Source organism: Sander lucioperca, chromosome 14 (assembly GCF_008315115.2).
Source record: "Sander lucioperca isolate FBNREF2018 chromosome 14, SLUC_FBN_1.2, whole genome shotgun sequence".
NCBI classification, from domain to species: domain Eukaryota; kingdom Metazoa; phylum Chordata; class Actinopteri; order Perciformes; family Percidae; genus Sander; species Sander lucioperca.
The window spans coordinates 25684725-25712432 of NC_050186.1; the positions used below are offsets into that span (position 1 = coordinate 25684725).

Here is a 27708-nt window from a genome sequence, read left to right on the forward strand (position 1 = left end):
TGAACTCTGGATTAGCATGCAGCTCAAGTATGATCCAGAGGTGAACCGGCTACCTCTGTGAGCGATGCATTCACTTTGCAGTACCAGAGACCAATTCATTCATTATTCTTTGGTTGAGTCTGTCAATTTCTTATGTAGTATCGACTGTATTAGAGTGGAGAGGGAGAGAGAGAGAGGTGTGTTTTGTGTTTTTATATAGACTGCAGTAAAGAAAAGGACATTAATAATGAGAATAATAACGCCTGTGTCCGGATCGTCCTGATGTCCTTTGGATGAATGCAGTGTCTCATTTAGCCACCCATTCCTACAGGGAGGTTAAACCATTTGAATACTGTCTTTATTTTAGGCACTGTTATACCTCCATGTATTTAAAAATGCTAAAGTGAACAGCAAAGGTCATCATTTTTACCTGTAGTGGTTGTTTTTGTGTACTTTATATATACATTCTACATTTACGCTACTTGTCCTGGCAAATATGACAGCACAATTATGTTAAAGTCTGATTAAACAGTAAAGTCATAAAGCTAGTGACCTGACTGAGCAATGGGAGTTACACAGCACTATCTACAGGTATCTTAGGTTTGCTAACATTAGCCACCATAAGCTACCGTTCATACCAGACTGAGTATTGGGCTGTAGCAGCGAAACCCCCGGGTGTATCGAATTGAGCAATATGGTTAGGTTTAATAGGTTTGTTTTATTGCTTGTGAATTTAACCTTACATTTGTAAGAGGAAGAATGTTACTTCTTAGTTTAAAAGTCGCATATTCTCACTTTAAATAAACCATCACAGAGCCTAAAGTTCACTGAAGGAAGAAGAGTGAAGAATGGAGGAAAACATGAAAGAGACTGAATCACAACAGAAAACAAATACAGTTTTGTTATATATATATATATATATATATATATATATATATATATATATATATATATATATATATATATATATATATATATATACACACACATTATGTATGAAGGTTGTACATTTTTACTCTACACTTATATACATGTACATTCTTTTTTCATTCCTCTAAGTATATTTTTTTGAGTAGGTGTTCTGGTATTTTGATCTTTTGTTATCTTATTTTATATCTTATTTATTATTTCTGGTATATTTTTTAGTATTTTCCGTATGTGTGTGAGTGAGTATGTGTGTATGTCCTTGTAATTTGCTGCTGTAACAGTAATTTCTTAGTTTGGGATTAATAAAGTCCATCCATCCATCTATCCATCAATCTCTTTACTAGCATTAACACATTTTACAACATATTACAATATCTTTGGTCTAACACTTGCTTATGCTATGTCGTTTTTTTCTGTTTTGTAATCACTAGCATTGTATTTTTTATACAGGAATGCTCTGGTAACAGTTTGAGGGTGAAGAAATCATATTTATGCTAATTCCTGAAAGTCCTGAAACTGTAGGGTGGAAGAATTGGTGTGTGTGCGTGTATGTGTGGCAGACAGCTAATCTCAGCAATGTTAAAGTCAGGCTATCAAATGATTTCCTCACTGATACTGAATTTTCCTTTTCAGATGACCGTGTAGAAGTTCAAGTCATCACTGCAGATTGTCATAGTCATCACTACGGAACTGTGAGCCGACTGACAAAACGGTTACGCCATTGATCCAGAATTGCAATTTGCTGTAGCCTTTCTCAGGTGATGTCTTCATACCTGCGAGTGTCGAGGATGAAGGCAGGTCTGTTTTGATGTGGAAGAGAAGCTGCAGTAGGCCAGCAGAGCGTCCGCTGGGCTGCCCTGATTGGGGTCAATGTAATACGTTCCTGCAGAGAAAGGTCAGCGAGAGTTCAATGACATCTGCAGGAATGGAACTGTTGGGTCCATGCTGACAGACAGACCCAAGAAATACTGGAAGCAAAACCACTCCAACATACTGGACCAAAGAAATACGGGAACACTGAAATATGATCACAGGTAGTTTGGATCCTTCACCTACAATATTTATTGAGAATCAGGAGCATTAGGTACAAATCTGTGAAAAATATTGTACTGTATTAGTAGCCTAACATGTTTTGTTTCTTGTTTTTTTACGATTACTTTTTCTTTTCTCTCTTTCTTTACTCATTATTTTCTCCCCTCATTTAATTGTTCCTTTCTTCTGTCCCTTTTTCTGAGACTATTTGTTTTTTTTCTATATGCAACCTTTCGTTGAATTATTTTAGGAAACCCTAGATGCCAAGCCCCTTGAGGGTTTTCTGGGTTTTCCTCTTTTTTCTTAATTTTTCGTATATGTAACACTGTTGTTGTTTTTACATGTGCTAAATGAATAAATCAACAATGAGTCATGAAATATAGATAGGAATTCTATCAAAATGTGTTGCATGGAGACAAATAATTTCTTGATATACCATGTTTTATGTGTCTGATGCCACAAACGTATTACTATTTTCATTTCAACTTTTATAACAAGCAGACAAAAAAATTAGGGCTGTCAAACGATTTTTTTTTAAATCGCGATTAATCGCTGAAGTTCTATAGTTAATCGTGATTAATCGCATATTTTATCACATGATTAAAATTCTATTATTTTGCATTTCAGAACAGTTTTTAAGTACATATTAAAAATCGAAAGCAATTCTTGCCAGTGTATCTTGATTGGGAATCAAATGAATGCAAAGAAAGTTACTTTATGAACTTGATTTTAAGATTTGTTATTATTTATTTACTGTAAACAAAAGAAAAATGTGTGAATCTGTCATTATTGCACAATTCCTTCAAGTACCTAACTAAGAAACTAAAAATCCCTATCCTTACCAGAGTCAATATAGTGTTTAGTAACTCCTAAATAATGTTGATTACTCACTGACGTCCAGTGATCACCGGTTAATGAGACAGCGTTTGCAGCACCTTGCAGCTGTTCCACTGTCGCTGCTTTCTCCGTGTCATACAGGCTGTGTGTCCGTGAAAACTACTGTCCACCTCGACGGCAACGAGACAGGTCAGAACATGCCAACCGTAGTACGTCTTTAACACCCGAGTCCTCTACGATGCTGACAGGTCTGCAGTTAGTTGCTACCCATTTCGCAAGAGCTGTAGTCATTTTTTGGGATTTGGTTTCATCCGCAGGTCGGCAAGTAGCACGCTAGCGTTAGCATCACGTTAACTGAACTCCGTGGGTGGTAGCTCAAGCTTGACGTGCTTCGGTGATATTTTAATTCGGCTTTACACAATGTGCATATGACTTTCGACTTGTCTACGAGCCGTCCGGGAGTTTTAGAAAATAAAAAGCTCCAATCAGAGTTATTGCTGCTGTGTTTCTCCATCATGCCTGCAGCCTGCAGCAGCAGGATGTGTTACGAGGAAGTGGCAGCTTGATGATAAGTAACGGTGCTGCAAAGGGTCAAAATAGTAGCCTGTTAGGCACGACGCAAAGCCGAGTGAAGTGTAAAATAAATTAATAAATGCCGGCATGCGATTAATGCGATTAAAAAAAATGAATCGTGTTGCGTCGGCCCTTAATCGCATCGCGATTAACGCGTTAATGCTGACAGCCCTAAAAAAAATATAATATATTGATAAAATATACAGCAACTGACTTTAAAACCTTTGCTAAGAAAACGTGCATACATATTTTCTAAACTAAGCTTTTTATCCATGTGATTAAAGATGCTGCTGAGAATAAAAAGCATCCTGTTTTAGTGGCTGCTGTTCAGGACAGAGAGATTTGACACCAGCTCTTGGGTACTGTTTGCAAAGTGGCAGTAAAGATGGAACAATAACATTTCTCGATTAGTCATACAAAATTCACTTTTAAAGGTGCAGTAGGTAAGACTTTTAGCACTAAAAAATAAATCCAGCTTCTCTGGCACCACCTACAGCCTGTAGTGTGATTTGCAAAAATCCACCGCTCCCTGTTCAGATGCACCAATCAGGGCCAGGGGGGGTGTCTAACTGCGTGTCAATCACTGCTCATGCACACACATTCATTCTCCCTTGTGGGGGGAGGGGCTTAGGAGACCGTTTCGGGCTTTAGCGGAAAGGGGGGAGAGACTGAGAAGTTGTCGATGTTCACATTTTTAGGACCTGGATCTTCCCAATCCTACCTACAGCACCTTCAAACTAGAAAAGGCAATGTTTACTTAAGAAATTCAAAATGTGCTTATTGCCTGAAAAAAATCCAGTTCAATCTTTTACCAAAAGGGATTTCTCAACTCTCTGCGACCAGAAAAAAAACTGCCTCATGTACGTTCATATATTTTGTTCCAGTGGCCAATACTCATAACTAAATGTTGATGTTTTCAACACATCAACAGTAAGCTGAGAGGACATTTTGAGCTACTATACTATAACATGAGCCAAGAGTGTATATCTTTGAAGTGCGATTATGCACATTTTCTGTTTGTGGTTAATGTGTATATTCATAATTTATAGACATGTTTACCTTTCAGGTTATTAATATACATTTTTAAAATACTTGTATTTTTTCACCAATCCACTCAAACTGAGTGATTTAGTATTTGACAGCTGAAATTATAAATGTTACCAGATCAAGATGTTTTGTTGGAGTTTAGAAAAGCTCACATGGAGGATAATGCACACGTGTAACGGAAAGGACAGCGTCCAGAACGGCAGCCAGCTCGGCCAATCTGAAATAATTCTGTGTGGATTTATTTACTAGTGCTATTTGATTGTTTGGGGAACTGACCGCTGCTGTATTCGGGGTGACAGAGCCAGAGCTCCAGGCAGGTGGTGGCAGGGTGCTCCTTACTGCCATCAGGGGGATCCAGCAGCAGCCGAAGCTCCTGCTGAAGAGAATCTAGCACAGTCTGGACCACATGGTAGTTGGGCTTATCGGACACATACATCAGGTCCTGGACATGGAAAGAGAATATAAAAATAAAAACACACGCAGAGACAGACAGACAGACAGACATTTCAAATGCTCGATGATAACTGCTTTTGTATTTGGAACCCCACGCTCAAAATAATTGAATTGGGCCGTGAAGACATGAATCACTTACCTTGAGTTGAGTCAACGTCATGTTTAGTGACTGTCCTGGGGGTCCAGGAAGCCCAGGTGGACCCTAAAACACAAGGAAGATGCACACATTGGGTATTGTGATAAACACTACAAAAATATCAATATTAGAATCCAGATTTGAAAAGTTGTTGTTATCCAAAAGAGATCTATAGTAAAGAAATGTCTCTTGACAGGGCTATTAAAATAAATGTGTGGTATACACTGACAAATAAAAAAAAAAAATCTTAGATTCATGGACCTGAGTGATGAGCAAATTAAATAAAAGCTGTTCAATTCTTAAGCTGTTTCACATGTTGATGATTTTTGTGCCGTAACAGTGCTCAACAAGTAAGATCCTTTAAAATGATAGTGTCACTACTTTAGCTGAGGCCCATGTCCCCTGAACGTTATGCTAATGTTAGCTAAAACCCAGCTAGCAAGTTATAAACTAAGCAAACTGTCAGACACATAAGACGTTTGCACACTAGGCTAATCTCATATCTAATTAAACTGATTTGTAGGCATTGCCAATGTATTGTATACATGTTTGTAATGTACACACTTTGAATGTACAGCATCTAGTGTATCTTAAGAGCTTTATATTAATATGATAAGCCAATGTTTTCTTTACCAATCAAACTTGAACTCAGAGTGTTTTTCATCCTCTGTGGTAAACTTACTGGGAGCCCCCTCCTGCCAGGCAGACCAGGGAAACCTTGGTAGCCTTTCAAACCCTGCGGGGGAAAGGAAATATGATAAGCACAACATGCGATTCTGCCCTGTTTCTGTACGACAATACCACACCATTGACTATAAAAACACATTGATATGGAAATCAAGACTGCTGCAAAATCCCATTACATTCGAACGCCAACTCCTAAGTGTGACAGCTTTATGATTATATGTGCCATCAACGTAAACCAGAGCGATCCTAGCGTTAACAATCCATCAGGGCAGTCAGCGCTGCACATTAACGCTGAGTATGAGCTGAAGGGACTTTGATCTGTCAGTACAAGAGTGCTTGAGATGATGATATCATACCTTTAATCCAAACAAACCCTGCAACAGAGGAGGAGAAGAAAAGGGCATTAGCATGATTTTTCCACTGTGAAGTGCAGTTATTTATCTGCTGCATTAAGAACCCATCAGCCACGGCTTCCTAAGTCAATAGATTTGTCTTCCCCGAAGACACAGTGGGCTGAACACAATCATAGTGTGCTGGTGAACTGTGCAGCTGAAGAAATTATTAGTTGGCTGACAGATAACAATCTGCACCAGTTGAACTTATAAACCAATCCCATTTCCATCACACGCTCCACGTCTGTACTCAGACACAATCTTCTGACTCTTGCTTGAATTCAAAACTAACTTATGAAATATCTAGGACAAAAAGTAAAAATGCATAGCCTGAATAAACTTTGTATATCAAATTTAAAATACAGTGGCAACGTTCTTTCCATAAAAGAAAGCAACAACATAAACAGCATAAAAGCCAAACTGAAAAACAAAATACTAGTTATAATTATAATATAATTATATAATAGCCAGCAACAAAAAAAAAAAAAATCACAGTGAATAAAACATGTTAAATAATCTATCTGTAATGTACAGGTTTGTGAAAAAGCGCTTTCCAAAGGGAATTAAAAGATTTAAGATGTGATGCTTACAGGCAGCCCTGGCATCCCTGGTGTACCCCTCGGTCCTGGTAGACCAATATTTCCCTAAAACACAGAGAGAGAGAGAGAGAGAGAGAGAGAGAGAGAGAGAGAGAGAGAGAGAGAGAGAGAGAGAGAGAGAGAGAGAGAGAGAGAGAGGGGGGAACGGACACATATGTCAAAGTTGGACATCATAAATACATATTCAAATGTAGTAAAAAGTAAAAAAAACATAAGATAAACTACGATCTTAAATTTTGTGTACCTGCTCTCCCTTCAAGCCCAGTGGACCAGGCAACCCAACAGGACCCCGAATACCCTGAAGAAAGAGATTATATATATATATATATATATATATATATATATATATATATATATATATATATAAAACTTAATTGAAAGAAAAGTAAATACATATCCATTAGAGCAAAAAACATTCTTTTTTCTTTTTTTAATATGATTTTTTGGGCATTTTAGGCCTTTATTTTTATAGGACAGCTGAAGAGGTGAAAGGGGAGAGAGAGAGGGAATGACATGCAGCAAAGGGCCCCAGGTCGGAGTTGAACCCACGGCCGCCGCGTAGAGGAGTAAACCATTATATATGGGCGTGCGCTCTACCAGCTGAGCTACCCAGGCACCCAGAGCAACATACATTCTGAACAAAACATTTGATTACAGTACTTTCCCGTAGTTCCAATGAATCTCTTCTTGGGCTTTGCAAGAAGTTGCCAGAGTCTAGTTGTGGAGCACGTGGGGGCGTTTATAAGATTGTAGATTGTTAACCAGGACTTAAGCTGTCTACAGCTAACTGTCTGAGTCAGACTTTAAACATTACATCCTGGTACACCTTTCTCTCTGTTAACAAGACAAGGTGGAAACCTAGTATCTGGACTGTGTATGGTCATAGTGCTATTGTGGCCAAATTGTTACCTGGATAGTCAGTGGTAGAGAACCGAAACAGAAAGTTCATTCACTACCACTTAAAATCTTTACTGTTCATTTCTTCTTCTTCTGTTGGCAGGCAGACAGATGCATCAAACTGTGTCAACACCCTACATTCTTACTGTAGGATTGAAACACCACATTTGAAACACAAATACAGGAAACTATTTTCAGATATTTTAGAGCTCCCCTTAAATTTCTCAAATGTGGCTTTCTGGGTCAAGCTTTACGCATAGAGCAACGAACGCGCCCCACAGCAACAACAACAACAATTGTGCATGTATTAGAGGATGGATACCCGACCCGAGTCCGACGGGACCCGACGGACCGGGCCGGGTTCGGACAGATACTTAGAAATGATGTTCGGGTTCGGGTCTTGTGCCTGCCTGTGTTAACGTGCGCTTGTTGCCCCATGTGTGCGCTGATGCGCTCATCTGTTGACATTTCCGAATGCCTTCCTACAGTTGCTTAATAAATGCGGGGTTTCCACACAAACAAACGTACATGTGTCATTAGTAGCCTATGAGAAAAAAATTAGATTTTAACTGTGTCGGGCTCGGGTCGGGCTTGGACATAAATATCTTAAAGCCTGTCGGGTCGGGTTCGGTTACTGTTCTGTCGGACGCGGGCCGGGCTTGGACAGAAAAATGTGGCCCGATCCGCACTCTAGCATGTATTAAGGAAGTGGATCAGATGATTGATCGTGTGTTACCACAGCAGAAACCCTGTCGCACTCATTCCAATTTTGAAACTGCAATGGCCAATGGGGAAACTCCAACTCAACTGACCAATGGTGTAACTTCATCAGTCACTTACTCACTCAGTGACAGACTTTCGCGTTTATAGGACTGGCCCCTGCTTTGGTGCAATCCAGCCAAAAATGTATCAAACCTTACTCAGATCACTAATCATGCAAGTAAAACAGCAGGCCCCAGCCAGCTCTCCCAAAACAACTTCCATCACACAGGACCTTTATATCCCCTTTATAACTCATTCCCACGTCCCGAATCCCAACACATTTACTGTTCTCAACTCTATGGTTGTGTCTGAAATTACAGCCTATGTGTAAGTTGGTACTTGTTACTGTGTGAGCCACATCAAGGAAACATTTCTCTGGTTGATTCTACAGTATGTATGTGTTAGCAGTATGTAGCTTTAAGGCTGATATCATGATTGAAATAATAACTACACTATCTCTTGTAGCAGTTATTACTATTTGTACAGGAGACAGATTATAAACATAGAGTGCATGTATGTGGCAAATGGTTTTACTAAGGCTTAAATTGTAAATAAATAAGAATTTGATTGCTATATGCTATTCTAAATCTAAGGGCCTGGTTATTCTACTTTAACTAATCTACTTTTGTCTACATAAGTATACATATTCTTTAACGCACCAGTATCAGAGCCCTCCTCCCCCAAATATTTCCTTTTTTTGAGCTACCCACGCACACCCTCCAAACATTTCTGACGTCAGAATGGGCCTTTTCCACAGCTGACGTCTTGACTTGTCACAGCGGGGAAAGCCCAGGTGCAACTACTAACATTAAAGATGGCTCTATTCTATCAAGTGTCCAAGGAAGCCTCTCCAGTGAGCCAGTATGCACCAAATACAAACCCTACAACTGGCACACCTAAATGGAATAGATCTAGCCATCATTAATGTTATTAACTACACCTGCTGTGACATGTATCTACTGTCATTGCTGGCAGCTTTACCTTCACACCTACAGACACAGTTACCAGCCATACTGTGTATCTCCTTATTAAATGTGGACAGCTCCTACCTTCATGCCATCAGCTCCAGGTGGTCCAGGCAGTCCCATGTCTCCCTTCTCCCCCTGAGGACAGACAACACAGTCACATCTCCAGCTTCACTCAGACAGCACACCGGCACAATGGCAAGGCAAAGCACATGGAGCCTGAACTGAGCCCAGCGCTATTTTTTATTTCAGTAGCTATCACTCCCGTTCACGTTGCTACGACGATCCACATGTACATATCAAATTCAGTTGTGTGCCACTTTCATGTGGGGAAAGAGAATGTGAAGTATCCACCATTGCTTTTGAGTTGACAGCTGTCTTATTTATTGGTTATGACTCTGCTGTAAATTATGGCCTTCAAGTTTTTTTCTCCCATGTTTTGTATTTTATTATTACATTAGTTACGATGCTGTTATGGGTCCATATAGTGGTTAGGGTTCACCAAAAAACTCGTTAGTTTGTTGTTATTAGTTAGTTGAAGTACTATTCTGTAATGAGCTATCATATTTAACACCTAAAACATTGTTAGAAATTAATTTCTTGAAATTGTCTAATTTCTTGAAACTTGAATAAAAAGTTAGTGATGCAGTGGATGAAAAATGAAATAAATCATTAAAACTGGATTTTTCTAGATGAACCAACATAAATACTACTCTATTAAAAGTCTTGACTATTCACATCAAATGTTTCTTCATTTTCAAACAGCCCTGCTCTTCTTGAGAGACAAAGGTACACTAGATCATTTGTAGCTTCTGAGAAACTTTCAAAGGCATATAAATAAAAATTTTTTTTCAATTGTATTATTTTAACAAAAACAAAATGAAGCTAGCCTTGTTTACACAAGCTGAATCCAAAGAGATCCAGTTGGGTTTCATCCTCAGAGTTTGCGACAATTCTTGTTTACCTCTTTCCCCTTTCCACCTTGATCCCCTGGCTCTCCACGTAAGCCTACGATTCCCTTGGAGACAAAAATAAAAGAAATATAACAAGTGGTTATCAATTCACTGCCTGATTAAATGCACTTTCATTGTGAAACTCATTACTTTATTGATCTCTTCTCTCCATAGCGGGACAGATGGCTGAATAGGCAGTTTCACAGCTAATGTGTGGATATTCATCTATGACATAAAAACAGATGTTAAGTGAACAAATGAATTGACTTACGATGAGCCCTGGCCACCCAGGGAGGCCGACCAGCCCTGAGTCTCCCTTTTGGCCCTGAAAGGCAAAACACAATCTACTGTTGGCTCATACACTATATTAAACCAGACGTAAAGCCCTTGGCCTTGTTACCATATATCCCACCTTGGGTCCTCTGTCTCCCCTGGTCCCTCTGACTCCGGCCTTCCCCCGTTTCCCCTGTGAAGAGTTTGCAATGTTTTTTAATTTGGCAAAGGAAAGCAAGAGGGCTCAGCACCAAACAACCTCATGTTTTATATATGCATCTGTACATGCAGTGGCTGTCAGAGTGGCTACTTCTGGCCATCCTCCCTTCCATCCCATTCACTCACACACACACACACACACACACACACACACACACACACATTACTATCTGCATGTAAAGTCCCGTTTTCAACACCACACAAAGGCTCTTTGTTTATTTTTTTTCAAAAGTCGTAAAAAAGTAATAGCATTACTTTTACAAAGAGAGCTAATACCTGCATATTGACCTTCTTGGATTCATCACAACATTATCTTTACATTATTTAGAACTGCATTCCACCTGCTAAATGTTCTCAAGACTGAAACAGAGAGCTCTTACCCTCTTTCCAACATGACCCGGCTTCCCTGGTGATCCATTCTCGCCATCGTCTCCCTGTAGGGGTAAAACATAAACTGAGTGGGGGAAAACTAATTTGGATCTTTCTGAAAAAACTTCCAACTGGAGAGGGAGACATTTAGCTGCTGCCGTTATTTTTATATAGCAAAATTGAAAAAAGGAGCTGTCTGTACTGGTTAGTAGAACACAAGATAAAAAACATTTTCTTTTCAAATTTAAGTGAAAATTCAATCCATTCTTTCCAGTCTTGATGCTATGCTAAGCTAAGCTAGCTAGCTTCCAATCTATCTAACTCTCAGAAGAATGAATGAATTTCCCAAAATATTGAACTATTCCTCTAACTTGATTCCATTTCGTGGTTACGTGTTTCAATGACTTCGTGAATTACGTAAATTACTGTATGTTGAAATTAAGTAGAATAAAATCCAAAATGAATTCCAACTTTAGATGTTTTGGAAAACTAGAATGTATAAAACATGTCAAATTACGTATTCAGATGTATTGGGACAAAAAAAACACTGGAATATGAGGCTCTTACCTTCTCCCCTGATATGCCCTGGTTCCCCTCAGGTCCTGCTCTTCCTTTTACTCCCTGCAATAATAGTTTTTTTTAAATAATTTTGCTGTTAAAGCTATAGTGTTTAGTTTCTGTCTCCCCCATGAGGAATTCTAAGTAATGACAACAAAACTGCCAGCGCGTCCACATGATACAAGCCTTCCGTGATCACGCACCTCCCAACCCCTCCTCCACACAGATGCTAGTGGCCAAGAAGGACACGGAGGATTAAAAAAACATGATAGACTCTTCAGAAGAGGTCATTATCTTCACTCGATTTTTTGCGTGCGAAAGTCACCGGACGCCACAATCTTCTGAACATGAGTGAACTGAGAAATACAGAGAGAGTTTTGTGGAGCTGATAGTCTTAATTAGCTTTGTATCAACTCATTTGGCAATGGCTTGAATGTAATGGATGTTCATTAATATCAAAAAGTTACGCACTAAAGCTTTAAAATAACTTTCACATAGAAAACACACACACACACACACACACACACACACACACACACACACACACACACACACACGTTATCACGGCCAAACAAATGGTATAATTATAGAGCAGCTGGTGAGGGCAAAATGTGATTTCATCATCCACTGTGTTTCTGTGTTGTACACACTTACAGGAGCCCCTGGGGGACCTGGGATACCCTGGGGTCCCATCTCTCCTGGAGGCCCCTGGAAAAGAGTAGGAAGAGACAAATAACAAGGTTAGAGTTGTTGAGGGGGGAAAAAAAGCAATCGTCAGCAATTGGTTATTAACATCAGACAAAGTATTGCTCAAAAGCTGTTAAGATTAGCTTTCACCTCAAACCCTGGCAGAGCCGGAGGACCTTGGATTCCTGGCAGACCATCCTCACCCTACACAGGTCATAAGATTATTGATGTGTTTTATGAATATTTGCAAATAGTAAATATAGATTTTAGTTTTTGCATTATAATGTTTTCATCAAGAAGATGTAGCAACATGCAGACATGCACTTTGGTTTTATACATGCCACAGTACAGTAGACACGTAAAGATTGAAAACCTCACTAACCTGTTCCCCTGGTGGACCTGGAGCTCCTGGCTCTCCCTTTAGTCCCTGTGGCCCAGCTTCCCCTTTAGCTCCCTGGTCTCCCCGAGGTCCAACTTGTCCTACCGGACCCTGCCATGCAGACATCACAAAAATGCAACACAATGACCTTGACAACTAAGTTATTAAGGTTTTTTTCTGTTATACATTTGGGCTGAAAATCTGATTTTTTACAGCTTTGAGGGCGAGAAGCTTGGAGACTGGATTCAACTGCAACTAAACTTCTTTCAGTTTAATGTAAAATAGTGCAGCCACAGACATCAAATACTGCACCACACAGACAAACATCTATCTAACCCAAGACAACATCCTCAGCTATTGGTTATCTGTTTACATATTCCATGTTATTTTAGCAACAGTAGACAAAAAAAAAATCTTCTTGGGTGGATTTTGGTAATTTATTTTAATGTGATAAACAGTAGAGAACTAAACCAAGACTCCAGAGCCACGGTTCTGCGACGCTGTGAGCACTGGGCGCTTTGAGCTAAATGCTAACGTCAGCATGCTAACATGCTGATTTAGATGCTGAGCAGGAATAATGCTTTCCATGTTTACCATCTTAATGTAGCATGCTAACATTTGATAATGAGCATTAAAGTGGCATTATTATTCTCATTTTCAGGTTCATAATTGTGGGACCTCTCAACTTCTGTAACAGATTTGTTGTCAGTCGCACATGCGCAGTAGCTAGGTAAGGATTACATGAGCTAGCTAGCTGTTTCTGCAACTTCGGCCTGTACAAGACAGGATTAGCCAATAGATTTCTTCTAAATGAGGCCGCACTTCCAACTTTGTGTGGAATACCTGCAGAACAGGGACATCTAAGTAGTTCTATATAATTTATTTTGTAGTTTAGGGTGAATTTGTGTGTGTTGTAGCAGTGGCCATTGAGAACGAGCTAGCATGCTAGCGCTAGCATGCTAACGGTTAGCCCCCTAGGCCCCTTGTCTCGGCTAGTTACGTAGAAAGCCATGCAGATTTTGACCAGCTCACCCGGAGACTGAAGACAGGACACATTCAGAAACCCGCATCTCTCTCAAAATAGTATGGATGTTTTTTTTTCAAAGTTTGTATGCATGTGGAAGCACCAGAGACACAAAATAACACCCCAAATCCCAGAAAAAGTGTTTTTTTTTCATAATATGGGCACTTTAAATACAAAGTACATCGGAGGCTGATGGGAGGGTCATTAGTTTTGCAGGCCTTTAGTCATAAACCAAAGTATTGAACATATACAACTTTTGACCTACTGGTTGAACTAGATAAAAAGTCAATGAACCCAGTGCCATGGAATTCCATCCAATACTTATTGAAACATTTCACTTAAAACCACAAATATCAACCTCATGGTGACATAAGAGGAAAATTCAGGGCATTACCAAAGTCATAAGAATTCATCCTCCGGGAACCATGAATATCTGTACATACAGTATATCATAGCAATCCATCCAATAGTTATTGGAATATCGTAGATGGTAGACAGATCGACGTTGCCATGCTGATGGTTTTTCACCGTTAGATGGACATGATGCACTTTCTTATGTTTATCTCATTGCTGGGACTTTTGTTTAATTATCAGGGCTTCTAGCCTGGATGCCAGTCGAACTTAGCCCCGCCCACATTTGAGGTCGGGAAGTTCGGTCTGGACTTGATCCGTTGTGGAGCAACTATGCTTGAACCACAGCTGTTCGGACCAATCAAATTGTCAGGACGGGCTTTATACGATGATGGACAGATGGTCAACAGTAACGTAATCAACCACGTCGCCAAAGAGCGCTTGGGTTGATTTTGTTTACAACAAAGATGGCTGCCGCTGGAGAATTGAGATGTGTAGATTCCGCCATTGCGTCTGTCGGTACACGATCCGTTCTGCCTGCACGATCCGTTCTGCACATGCGCAAAATGTTCGCGCATGCGCGGTTGTACGAGGATTTACGACACTGCACGATCTGTTCCACGCTTCCGGTCGACAGCCAAGCTAACGTTAGTTTAGCTAACAGCTAATTCGGCTAACTGCTAGCTGAGACAGCATGTAATAACTTTAAAAGACCCTCAAAATAAAACTTGAAAATAAACGTTGACATATATAACAGCTGTTACGTCAGTTCTACTTTACTTGTGCTCATTTAAAATACAATCACTCAATACTTGTCTTTATTGTTATTACTGTGAAGTCTTAATTTAGCTGTAGCCTGCTTTTCCCATTACGTTTGAGTTAACGTTATTTTAGACTGAATCTAGCTGTCAGCTAGCGGTTAGCCGAATTAGCTGTTAGCTAAACTAACGTTAGCTTCCCGGTGGAGGCTAGCCATAGGCTAGCGTGGAACAGATCGTGCAGGTCGTATGGATACGTAAAACAGTATTATCTTGCGCATGTGCAGAACGGATCGTGCAGGCAGAACGGATCGTGTACCGACAGCGTCTGTTATAGCGCATTCATTTTAAAAGAGGAACAGAGAACCTCAATCACGTATGTATACACATTGCCACACCCATCCGCTCGACACGGAAACTCTGCCTTTGCTCTGTCGAAGCCTGCCTTTGACTTGCTAGCTTCTGTGACGTCTGTCTCCGTTGTTCTGATTGGTTGTAGGTCTATCCAATTGAGTGCAGAGGCATTTTCTTTCCTGGTTCGGTTGAAACACGCCCCACAATCACAGCCCAATGGAGCAGTATCAGACTCCTATTCTGACTAGAATCTGAGTATGACGATGTCAGGCTACAGGGCTTCAGTAGTTAGAAGATAAAAAAGACTTGCTGATGCAGTCTAAACTCAATCAGTCCTTTGTATTCATCCAGCAGTAATGCTGCCTGTAAAACTTAAATACCACAGTAATTAGTAATTATAAGTGTAGTCCTGCCATGAACACTTAATTCAAACTGCTGTAACAGAACAAAAGGGAAATCATGTATTTAAAAATGTTGCCTCCATTAACGGCACTGCTGGAACAGAACAGGGGACAAAACTAAAACACTGCCAATACAGGGCAATCTGCACGACAGGAGAACAACACATACAGGACAAGGTTTATTACGGTCAGACATATGCGGACTGTGAGGATAACTTTAGTGCAACCTGTGGAATATTTGTGCGTACATCTGCATGGCAAACAAACCAAATAAAGTGAACACATTTCTGATACTCGAGGATACTCACAGGTGGTCCCAGCCCCCCTGCGTCTCCTCTGACACCACGAGAGCCAGTTATTCCCTATGTACAAGACAAACAGAGAGCAAATGGTAGTTCTTTCTCTTATAGCTGTACTGCAGACCATGTTGTGCAAAATGTTACGTGGAATCAAAGATTACCCATGGGCCTCCTGACCCCGGAGGTCCAGTAATTCCCACAGAGCCAGACTCCCCCTGGAGAGATGGAGGGAAATCTGTTAGTGCCATTGCTTTGACATTCAACTTCATTTAACTTTGATTCAAGCAGAACACTGCAGGTGATGTAGGGTATGTAAAAAAACTTGTATTGTTATGCAAAATATCCATAAAGCAATTCTAAAATGTCAGCGACAAATATAGTTAAAAACATTGTTTTATTCTGTTTTTATGTACTTAAATGATGATAATTAACAACAGTCTGAGCATATGACAGTGGCTTGTTACTAAAAGGAAAATAATATCACCTTCTGGCCCTGAGGTCCATCTGGCCCCGGGAGTCCCCGAGAGCCTGTGACTCCCTAAAATGAGCACAAACACACCACAGAAACACTATAGACACTGACTTCAGTTTAAACATGTGTGGAGACAGGAAACACAGGTTAAAAACAAAACAAATCAGTCAGATAGGTCAATTAAAATCAATCCCAGCTGTAAACAGTTCATTAAAAGGTTTATTATTTAGAGGCTACTCTGAGCAGCATCGCATCGGTAGCATCAATGCATCCTGGTAACAAACTCACCTGTAACCCCGCCAGACCTGCAGGTCCCACCTCACCCATCAGCCCCGGTTCACCCTGTTCAAGAGATCAGGAGCAGTTTCTACACATCAATCTGACTGATCAGTTTTATATTCTATTTACATATATTTCTTTTAAATTTATCTTAAAGAAGTGGCTAACAGGTAATCGGGACTGTCAACATTACATGTAGACACTAAATCTTGCTGCTACTTTGTCTTTCCTGTCCTGCCTGTTTGTGCCACTTGTGCTATGCCTACGAAGTTTTCATTCATTCATGTCATTTTAAAAAATATTTACATTTATAGTCAATTTTACTTGTATTGGGCTAAACCTATATGTACTATTATAATCCTTTTGTCTTTTTAGGTGTGACATTGTACGATCTGTCCAGGGACAGCAGATGTAAAATAGCCTTTTGGCTAATTCTGGCACATTTTACATTTTCATATGTATTTTTAGTGTGCATTGTCCCTGTTAAATAAACCTGAAATAAATAAATAAATTCATGCTGGTTGATTAACTGAAAGCCCAGATATGTGTGCTGAGTGGAGCTGATCACTATGTTTAATGTTTTTACCCATTTGCTTGTGTTGGTCTTTTCATAATGACAATAAGAAAACAATACAGAAATCCACGGACTTATCCTTTAAATGTAAATACAGCCATGAATAAAATGTTTTACTAAAGAACACTATTGAATATGTTTTTATTCCAATCGCCCAAATCCAAACATTTGGGATGTTGGGAGTATATTGTATGATTAAAATGTAACAAAAATACCCCCCAAAAAAAAACAAAAAAAAAAAAAACACACAGTTGTCCCACAACTGCTAAGGAGTAAAGCTGTGCTCACCATTAGTCCATTGTGGCCCTTTTCCCCCTTTGGGCCCCTTTCGCCGTTTTCTCCCAGATCTCCCCAAGGGCCCTCTCGACCAGACAAACCTGGAGGCCCCACCTCACCCTGCCGACAACAGCCACAGTCTGATCAGAAACTGCTAAGATCATTTAGAGTCAGAGCAACACAATCATCCTCCTCATTAGAGACGTGAACACAAGACACTTTAACTCTCACCAATTCCAACAAACTAAAGGAGAGTAGTTAATGTACCTTATCCCCTTCGGATCCAGGATCTCCAGGTTCACCAGGATGCCCGACATCACCCTGCAGAGGAGGGAGGAAAAGGAGTCTGGAGTTGAGTAAAGCGGGATTTATGGTTCTGCGGAGGCTCCACGCAGAGCTTTCGCTGTAGCCTACATAAGTGGCTTGAGGTTAACACTTGTGCGTTGGTGTGTGCGTCGATCTCTTTAAGAGAATGGCAGTGTGTGTGCGTAGGGAGTGCGTGGTAGAGAGAGTGACGGGATTAGCTTCGGAGCGAGTACCGACTCTAGAGTCATAGTGAGAGAAACAAAGTGTCTCCCCTGTGCTGTCTGACCACAGTGGAAAATCTGGAGCAGGAAAAGTTAACCCTCTCCTTGATTTTATGTTGTTTACGGAGAAGGAGAACCAGGAAATGAGTCGGGGGAAATGCAACGCTACCAAGAAACGGCCGAGCGGAACAATCACAGTTGTTGCGGTTTGCTTCACCGCGTCGTGTTGTTACATTTTTTGAGAGGTGCACGTCAGGCTATGGCGTAGGGTCTGTATATCTACGTACCTACGTACGTACCCACAGCGTCGATTTAACGCAAACATAAATTGGCCTGAACTTTCTTACCCACAGGTGCTATCTATGGGGGCATTGGGTTTCATGCCCCCAAAGTTAAAGAATCCTGATGCAAAGCAGGAAAAAACAGGCTATATTATTCTTAATGTTGAATTGACATGATGAGGCATGGTGGGTGATTTTGTTGCTCTGGACAATGCCAGGGCTGAAAACTCTCACGCATTGACCAGGAGACTCATCTGATCTATTTTTCTCTGGTATTTTGCTTCTTTTTGCTTGTTTATTTTAATCCAAGTTTTTCAAGGAAGCTTTTACATTCAATGAAAAACTGAACATTTGTGTTAAAAATACTGATAAGGACTTTAAAAAGCAATGACACACTCTACTAGCACTCTGTTGGACTCCGTAAATGTTTTGTCTTCAGATGCTCTCAAAGTTGGTACAATTTCATGTTGTTGAACACACATTAAATCAAGCTGTTGAAGGTATCACAGATATTCCAAGCTGTGCCAGCTCTTTGCTCATTTTACTGTTGTATAATCAACATTTGAAAAGCCACAAAGGAATCTGAGTCGAGCACTGCCATCATCGCATTATCGGGGCAATCTAATTTCCACTTTATGCAACAGTGATGGTGGTTTAACACCTTTCATGGAGCACCTGGAATACTTTTGGACATTTCAGCCTGACCATAATCTGTAATGCTAGCATGAACTACAGATCTGTTCACCATAACACACTTTGGACAGCAGGCTGTTTGTGTGATGCTGTAAAGTAAACAAGGTGGAGGTAACGGTGATGAGATGAGGTCCTTAAATTCTTCACTGAATTGGAAAATCCCCTCCTGTGGAGCTGCTCTGTCATTTATGAGACAGCAGTTGAACACGAGTGAGAACGTCTGTCATCATTTCAAGTGAAGATCATCTTTGTATAAACAGCGGATAAATGCACCTACCTCTCCTCCCACTTGTCCAGATGGTCCCTGTAAGCCTTTTGGGCCCTCATGTCCTCTCTCTCCTGGAGACCCTGGAGGACCAAGTTTCCCACAAGACCCTTGGTCCCCCTGTCAAACACGGCGACACAAGCAGAATGGGAATCAGACACACACAGGGTTTTATTCCCTCAAACCTGAGGCTGCAGAATGTCCCACACCATGAGACAAAGTCAACCTGGCCTCAAGTTGTACAAAACAAACAGCCTTTAAGTGATTTCTTAAGCTGTCTGTGGCATAGAGAATCAATGATGTAAAGACTCAGGAATGATGCTGCTGCGATCACTCACTTGATCTCCTTTCTGTCCAGGTGGGCCTTCATTTCCTGTTTGGCCAGGGAGACCCTGATGAGTCAAAAGTCAAAACAATCATTACCCGACAATGAAAAGTCCTCTGTTGTCCTCATACACAGTTAATGTAGAAGAACACATTGGTGATGTTTGATCCAAAAAAACATCATGTAAAAAAAAAGTTGTGTAAAGGTGATGAGACTTTGCCCTGATCCTATTAACTCTCTTTTCTCAGTTTCAGTCCATTTAAAAAGAAATGTTAGATTCTCAAAATACAACAGGAGTATGAGAAGTTACTGATCACCTTCATGCATTTGCACAGGAAGTGGGGTGAGGCGACTGCAGCCCCGCCCCCCCAGTGAAGAACTTTCAAAATAAACTGATAAAAATAACTAAGTTTCCGTCAATGTACTTGTGGATGCATTATTCTGTTGTAGTTCCATATAAAAAAAAATATGGTAAACTTGAAGGATAAACATATACGTGATTTCCTATAAAGTATCCTGACTTAACTGCCTGCCTTCGCCTCAGATAAAAGTTTAGAGGCACCGCTAAACATAACTTTAAATAGGCTCTATGGAAACAGCGTGCAGTACATCCACAGCTTATTTTTACAGTCTATGATCCACAGGCGCATTCATGCAGAATTTACACTGGTGTTATATTGCTCGATCATATGAATTATATGGTTTGTTCTGCTGTAAATTAGTGTAAGCATCAACTTTAGAAAATGCAGACCATGATGCAGCCTATCTTGTTGCTGTTTCGTAATCTACTAGTTCTGTGCCGTTTGTAATTTATAGTGTTGTATTCTATAGTATGTTCTCTGCTGTTCTATAAGGCACTTATAACTTAATTTTCATTCCAATAATACTTGACTATTATTCTATTATGTTTAGAATAAAAATGAGTGCTAGAAAAGGTAGGGCAGGTGAAGACATCATTTATTTTGAAATTGGATATATGAAAAAAAATTGCTTCTCTTCACTTCACTCTAAAAGTAAACCCACCTGTTGTCCGTCTTGTCCGGTGGGGCCAGCATCACCAAGCAAGCCAGGTAAACCCTGGAGGTTACAGCATTAGTCTCAGTATCATTAACTGAACATGAATGAAGGTTTCACAGACAAAACTCTCACAATAAGATTCTTATATGCCATGTAGTTTACCTTGTCTCCTCTTTCCCCTGCTGCCCCTAACATCCCAGCAGCACCCTGTGGGCCCTGAGGACATCCAACAAACATGTACAGTAGTCAAATAACAGGTTTCATGTGTTCAGACACTTGTATGTAGTGAAAATATTGATGACTTTACAGACTATAAGGAGTCTGTAGTATACAAAGTAAAAGCAGCAGTTGATGGTAGGTACCCACTCACTGGGATTCCTGCTGGCCCTTGTGGCCCTGGAGTTCCTGGGGGCCCTTGGCTTCCCCTAGGTCCAGGTTTTCCAGCTGCTCCATCACCACCTGGGAGACCTGGAGGGCCCTAGAATAGAGATTAAGCCTATTTTTGTTTTTGTCAAAATATTATAATGCAATCTGGGGTTGAATCCGTGTCCCATTGCTATGCAGTTTTTTTTTTTTTTAACGATTATTTTTTGGGTTTCTCCGCCTTTCATTTTTGACAGGACAGCTAGGTGAGGGAAGACATGCAGGAAATCGTCACAGGTCGGATTCGAACCCTGGACCTCTGCGTCGAGGCATAAACCTCTTAGTACATGTGCGCCTGCTCTACCCACTGAGCCAAACCGGCCACCGTCAATTTAAATTTAAAGAGGCAGTTGACAGATGCATGTCAGCGCACATGCAAACAAATGGACACATACACAGCCAGATGCACAAACAGGTTAATTAGTTTTTTATAAATTAGTGGTCCACAACAACAAGGACCCAGTCAGAGAACGAGGGCTGATATTTGACAGATTATGTGATGATTGGTTCATGGACTGCGATGCGAGTAATGCATTATTGGCATCAGTTATAACTAACCATTTAATCATCCAATTTAGGAGCAGTGGGCTCCGAGTATTTCATGATTAATTGAGTTCCTCCTCAATTAAACTGATTGTTGCTTAATTGTTTATATTTAAGTTTCAAGCATAAATACCGGACTGGTTGAGGCAATATAAAGAACCCTGAATAACAGCTTTTTGTTTTGTTCACAGGCAACAGCAGCTGTTGACAGGCGTCTTTGACCCTGCTGCTTGACAGACCCCCGTGCCCTGCACATCATCTCTCTTCATGATGAGTCAAATTACCAAAGACAAACACTGTGTCCAATTAAAATGTCACTTAAGTTTAAACACAACAGCTCTGTAACACACAATGATGTTCCGTTGTAAAACAAATACAGTCCTATGAACTGCTCGACTTATAAAACTTACAGGTGGGCCCTGTATCCCTTTGGATCCTTCGTCTCCAGGGCGACCCTGTGAGAAACAACACAAGTTCCACTTTAAGTAACTGGTTGATTAGGAAAGAGAACATTAAAAGCCATGATCTGAGGGTTCTGTTTCCCAGTGGATTCATTAGATACTTCAGACTGGATCTCAGCATTTCACATACTGTATTTTAAAAGATGAATCTAATGTACAGCTTTTAACTGTGTCTGTTGTTGTCCTATTTCCACTGTGTGATACAGAGTCATAGTTAAATGATTTAAAAAAAAGCCACTTGCATTTCAGTCTAAGTCCATCAACATGTGGGAGAAGCAAAATATTTAGTTCTCTCTTATTTAGAGCACAAACTCTCCAATTAAAGCTTTCTCTCACCTGAGGTCCCCGGGGCCCCTTGTCTCCAGAAGGACCTGGCAGTCCCTGACAAAGAAAAACAAAGTCAGAACACGCTAACTGCTAACACTTCTGTCTGAGCGCTGTGTGAGGAAATGAGAAAGATGTTTTTTGTGTAAGCTCAAAAAGGTGTTTTATTTTTACCCACATCTCTGAACATTTCCACACCCGCATGACAAAAAAAGTTTCTGTTGTTGGAGGAACTAAATTATGCTAAATATACAATAAAAATGAAGAAAACATTTCAAGTGATTTGTGAGGTTACTTAACTAGAAGGGCTTCTTTGGCTATGGTATTCTGAATCTTCTTTAAAATGGTTCTTTTCGATGCTGTTTAGACACATTTTATTGTCTGCTCTTTACTTTCTACTTACCTGCATACTTCGTAACATATACAGGCTTAGAGTAAACGAGCCCTGCGGAGTTCCCTTGTAAACCCACAAACAGTTATGCTCGTCTGCTGCAGTTTGATCAAATGTAGCTAAAAGGAAGGGGTTGTTGGGCATCTTTGTCTTGTACTGATGTGTAATGTGTAATGTTTGAAGTTATCCCTTTGGTGATGCATTATGTGTCCTAATGCAGTCAGTTATTATTCTCCAAAGTGCTGAACATAAACATCCAACAACAATGTAAAATATCCTTTCTTCATCTACAGATAGTTTTTTTTGCTGGTTGCTAGGTGAAGGGAGCATGGTGGATGGGATTAAACATTATTATTATTATAAACATATATTGTTATCGAGCCCAGAAGCGTTACGGCTGCATCTGCTATTAGCTTTCTCCTACACCTTACCTAGACCTATACCAAAAGGAAAGTTTTTTTTCTAACAAATCGGATGGTGAACATATATAGAGAGCCGAAGTCACGCCCCTTCCGGTGGACCTCATGGGACCTTAATAGAGCTCAACAGTCCCGCCCACAGCAACCATGCGAGTGAGCACAAAGTGTGTCCAATGACACAACAGGAAGGACTGTGGACAAGAAGTGAACAGTCCTACTTCCATTTTTGAAAGTTACTCTTTCCATGCAAGAGGGGCTTTCTTATTCCCAAATTTAACCAACTGAAAGAGACTGATCTATAGGGTGCAGAAACTTTGACAGGTTTTAAGAAGAAACTTTGATCTTTCAGCTTCATATACAACTTTGGCAGAGCAGAGGGAAAACCATCAGTCCAGTCAAGGGAAAGAGTTTGTCTGATTATCGAAAGAACAACAAAAGTTGTCATGCATACTGTAGAAGTGTGTGTGTGTGTGTGTGTGTGTGTGTGTGTGTCAGCCAGTAAGCACCGATTAGGTGATTAGAAGTGGTTTCTATGGTAGGTGAAAAGTTTTGTTTAGATTATTTTTGGGATTTCTAGGTTACTGTTTTACTAGTCTCGCTTTGCCTCCTCCAAAGCGCCCTTAAGGAAGGTCTGGCTACTCCACATAGCACTCGGTGATGGGAGGATGGCATTTCTTTAAACCAATCAGAATCGTCAAGGGCGGTGCTAAGCTCCGGACAGAACCGCTGCAAAATAGCCGTGCGAGAGAAAACTCAGATTGGACAGATAGTCTGGTTAGCTGTCTCAATTTACCCTGCAGAGATCTGAGGAGCAGTCAAAAACAGTCCTCATAAATCCACCGAATTTAAAATTCCAACACAAAGAAAGCGGAAGGAAATGGAAAATACATGCACCCGGCGGAATTTCCTGTGGCACCGGAGCAATCCCGGAAGTGTAAAAAGTGCTTTTTTTGTTGTGTACTGCATTTTCTATTGTGTCATTTTCATATTTTGTCTACTCCACTGCTAAACACTGCACAGTGGAACAGAGCTGCGACGTGTAGAGAACTGCTTTGTCATTGAGGTTGTCACCTGGCATTAGACTGCAGGGGACATGCTGGAGGGCAGTGCATGAAGCAATGTATTTGTCCTCTATCTCTCTGCCATTAGATTTGCCACCAGTGGCTCCAACAAAATCAATCACTGCGACCTGTTTGCCTTCATGAATAGCCAGTCCCTGCACAACAGCTGCACACTTCAGTGGTTTACCTTTATTTACCAAACCCTCATAGCTGCTGTCCAAATCAAATCCTCTGAGCAATATCTGCCCTACTCTCATATACCCCTGATGGTTCCCATGGGTCAAAAGAAAGGAAATAAAAAGGAAAATTAAAAACTACAGACACTTACTGCAGGTCCTGGCTTCCCAACAGGCCCAGGTAAACCTCGTAAACCTGGCTCACCCTGGTGCAGAGAAAAAGAACAAGTTGTGTTATTTCTCGCAGTTAATGGTGTGCACTCACCTACATTAACAAAAGAAAATCTGTGAAAATGTCAGAATGTCAATTTCCTTCTTCTATTAACACACAACTTCCCTTCTAAAAATAGCTTTTGACTCTCTGAGCTCCATTTTGGACTGGTCTCACGTGTTTGAGATGCCTTTTTCTGGTCCTTTCTACAATCAGCAAACGCTTTTTTACAAGGCTTTTACACTTGAGATAGGTGAGAGAGCCAAAAAAACCTTACCCGTTCTCCTACAAACCCGGGAGGCCCACGCATGCCCACGTTCCCCTGGACACCCTGATAGTAGAAGGAACAACAGATGGAAGAATTTTATTTATCATCAGCTACTGTCACAAAGGCTCATCCAGCACCACAATACATTTGCCAGAATATTGTAGTGACTCATATTTGTCACACCTTACAGAAAAATCTGAATTGTATGGAAGAAGTTTGACTTTTTTTGGGAATCAGGTACACCTTTCAAATACTGGCTAGGACCCATTTTGCCCCCAGAACAGCCTGGATTCTTTGTCTTATTGATTCTACAAAAGTGCTGGAAACATTCCTTGTACAGTAGACAAGATAGCATCACATAGTTGCTGCAGATTTGTCGGCTGCACATCCATGTTGTGCATCTCCCGTTCCACCACATCCCAAACCTGCTCTATTGCAGTGGTTCTCAAACTTTCTTCACCATGTACCACTTCAGAAAATATTAGGCTCTCTAAGGACCACCATTATGGCCCACGTTAAAATAGAGTAGCAGCTACGGCCAGTTTACGCAGGAGGCAGGTTTACTCCTAAACAATATTTATTATTAAAAGCAGTAACTCGGGTCATATCTCCTTTACTGTTTTGCATCGTTTGCTGCTAGCAGGTGCTATGGAGACTTCACCGCCGCTGCTTAAGTAGCGACTAGCACTTGCGCTCGTCCACTATAGTTTCACCAGGACTGCTGGAAATATTCTCCTCCTCATCAGGCAGCAGAAATTGTGATTCATCAGTCCAGGCAACGTTTTTCTAATCTTCTACCATCCAGTTTAGGTGAGCTTGTGCCCTCAGTGTCCAGTTCCCAGCTGATAGGAGTAAAAACCGGTGTGGTCTTTTGCAGCTGCAAGTCATTTATTTACAAATGTGATTACATTTTATTAAATTTAAATGTGAACATTTCATCTAAAACATACTGAAATTGAAAACAAGATTGACTTCTTGTTTTTTTGCTTTTTTTTTAAAGACGTTAAAACAACAGCCTACCTTAGTTTAGTCAATGTGTTATTCATCATTATATTCAAATAAAATTATTTTTGGTAAAAAGCCAAACTTTTTTTTTTTTTTTACAAAATGAGTCTTAGAAAAAGAGGGGGGTTGTCTTTTAATGTGGGTTGTCTTGTATTAGATTAGATAGACTTTATTGATTCCAAATTGGGAAATTTCAGTGTTATTATTGTATTTAGTCCAATACGCTAAGTAGCTAGAGCTAGCAGACTGAAAAGTGGGATAAACAGCTAATCTGGCTAGTTCCAGCATATAACTCCCAGTGAAAGTTCACATTTTTACATTTATTTTTTTGCATGGATTAAACAACTGAGATAATATGTTCATTAGTGAGCTTTAGAGGTGTAGGTAGGTGTACTTTTTTTACTCTTGTACAAACCTAAGCTAACCGTTTGCCCCTGCTTTCCGTTTTATGTTAAGCTAGGCTAACCACCTGCTGGCTGTAGCTTCACATTTAGCGTACAAATAACAGCGGTATCGATGTTGTTACAGGCAACAGAAGCATCACTGCACGTGACGCTAGTTAACATTACACTTGGCAGCAGGTAACCCTACCGTTAGCTAGTAGGTGGCTTAAACATTAGGGTGACCAGACGTCCCCGGTTTCCGGGGACAGTCCCCGGTTTCGGTGACCTGTCCCCGGCTGGAGCTGTCCCCGGAAATGTCCCCGGTTTTCACTGTGACTGACAGACCTGAAATTGGAATGAAATAGTCGTGCACCCTACACGCACAGGCTCAAGACAGCCAGAGCAAGCCTCAGAGCTCAGAGATGTTCTAGAATGGCCATTTTACGATGCTAAAATTACTGTTTATTTACATGAGTAAAGTGGGTCTGGTGGGTTTAGCGAACGCAATTTCGCGGACTTTTTATGTTTTAAAAAAAGGATCTTACTCTTTAACAGAAAGGTCGACCTCCTTAGAAATACTTTCCATAATGTTGTCAGACACTTAAAATATTAATCTGAGCCTGTCAGCGGCAAAACGAGCACTTTTATGAACGTAAATACAAGCTGGACAATTGTCCTATTAACTTACATTGTAGCTTGTTTAATACTGGACCAATGTCAAAGGAAAATATTTCCTCAATAGTTTTAATTGTGTCCGATACTAAATGAGCTGATGCAGAAACAAGCCCAGCGTGAAGCAATGAAGCAAAAGCTGTCAGATAAACATTACAGTAAACATTACAACATTTCCTTCTGAGGTTTAGTGGAGTACAAGTATGAAGTAGCAGCAGGGACGATTCTAGAATCAGACCTTTAGGGGGGCTCAGCCCCTATGAGAATGTGACATGGATATGGCGCATGCAAAGGTGTTAACCCCATTGCTGTGACAAATTGCAAGAAAATTAACATTGAACTTACATGAAATGTTATCATATTTGCATTCTGCATAAATCTCTGCACACCCATTACTCTGTGAAATATCTCACAAACTCTTCACTCAACACATGCATCAGTACAACAAGCGGTCCCTGAACAAAATTTCTACATGGTCTACAACTTTATAATGTATTCTCATGTAAACTAGTTATGTCAGCACAGCTATTTCTTGTAAATTGCTTAGCCAGTGTATCCCACCATAATGGTTATTATATTGCCAGATTCCAGACAATCCCACTTACTTATATATATCCCACTTACAAATATGAATATATATTTCTACTGGTATGCTTCCTAGTGACATTAATGGCAAAATATGAAGAAAAAAACAATTCCGCCTGTGTGTGCATGGTTAAAATTCAAGTGCAAAATAGCTCAGGCTACAGCA

The 27708-nt window shown here is 40.4% G+C and overlaps 1 protein-coding gene across 4 annotated transcripts in view; it reads right to left on the reverse strand.

The window, feature by feature from the left end:
* The window catches only part of si:ch211-196i2.1 (collagen alpha-1(I) chain), a 137171-nt gene that overhangs the window by 4292 nt on the left and 105171 nt on the right, over window positions 1–27708 (reverse strand). For 3 of the 4 annotated variants that reach the window (XM_035991588.1, XM_031277561.2, XM_035991589.1), the window contains 31 exons: window positions 24907–24960; window positions 24571–24624; window positions 22384–22428; window positions 21997–22041; window positions 20991–21098; window positions 20783–20836; window positions 20627–20680; window positions 19617–19670; window positions 19291–19398; window positions 17780–17833; window positions 17525–17632; window positions 16672–16725; window positions 16396–16449; window positions 16073–16126; window positions 15921–15974; window positions 12728–12835; window positions 12496–12549; window positions 12313–12366; window positions 11668–11721; window positions 11112–11165; window positions 10652–10705; window positions 10511–10564; window positions 10251–10304; window positions 9371–9424; window positions 6907–6960; window positions 6654–6707; window positions 6028–6045; window positions 5667–5720; window positions 4988–5050; window positions 4672–4837; window positions 1680–1789 (listed from right to left, as the gene is read on the reverse strand). In XM_035991588.1, the coding sequence (XP_035847481.1) occupies window positions 1680–1789; window positions 4672–4837; window positions 4988–5050; window positions 5667–5720; window positions 6028–6045; window positions 6654–6707; window positions 6907–6960; window positions 9371–9424; window positions 10251–10304; window positions 10511–10564; window positions 10652–10705; window positions 11112–11165; window positions 11668–11721; window positions 12313–12366; window positions 12496–12549; window positions 12728–12835; window positions 15921–15974; window positions 16073–16126; window positions 16396–16449; window positions 16672–16725; window positions 17525–17632; window positions 17780–17833; window positions 19291–19398; window positions 19617–19670; window positions 20627–20680; window positions 20783–20836; window positions 20991–21098; window positions 21997–22041; window positions 22384–22428; window positions 24571–24624; window positions 24907–24960 (2013 nt within the window). Of the gene's footprint in view, window positions 1–1679; window positions 1790–4671; window positions 4838–4987; window positions 5051–5666; window positions 5721–6027; window positions 6046–6653; window positions 6708–6906; window positions 6961–9370; window positions 9425–10250; window positions 10305–10337; window positions 10446–10510; window positions 10565–10651; window positions 10706–11111; window positions 11166–11667; window positions 11722–12312; window positions 12367–12495; window positions 12550–12727; window positions 12836–15920; window positions 15975–16072; window positions 16127–16395; window positions 16450–16671; window positions 16726–17524; window positions 17633–17779; window positions 17834–19290; window positions 19399–19616; window positions 19671–20626; window positions 20681–20782; window positions 20837–20990; window positions 21099–21996; window positions 22042–22383; window positions 22429–24570; window positions 24625–24906; window positions 24961–27708 lie in introns of those variants that run through there. The other variant, XM_031277563.2, reaches the window with a different exon arrangement.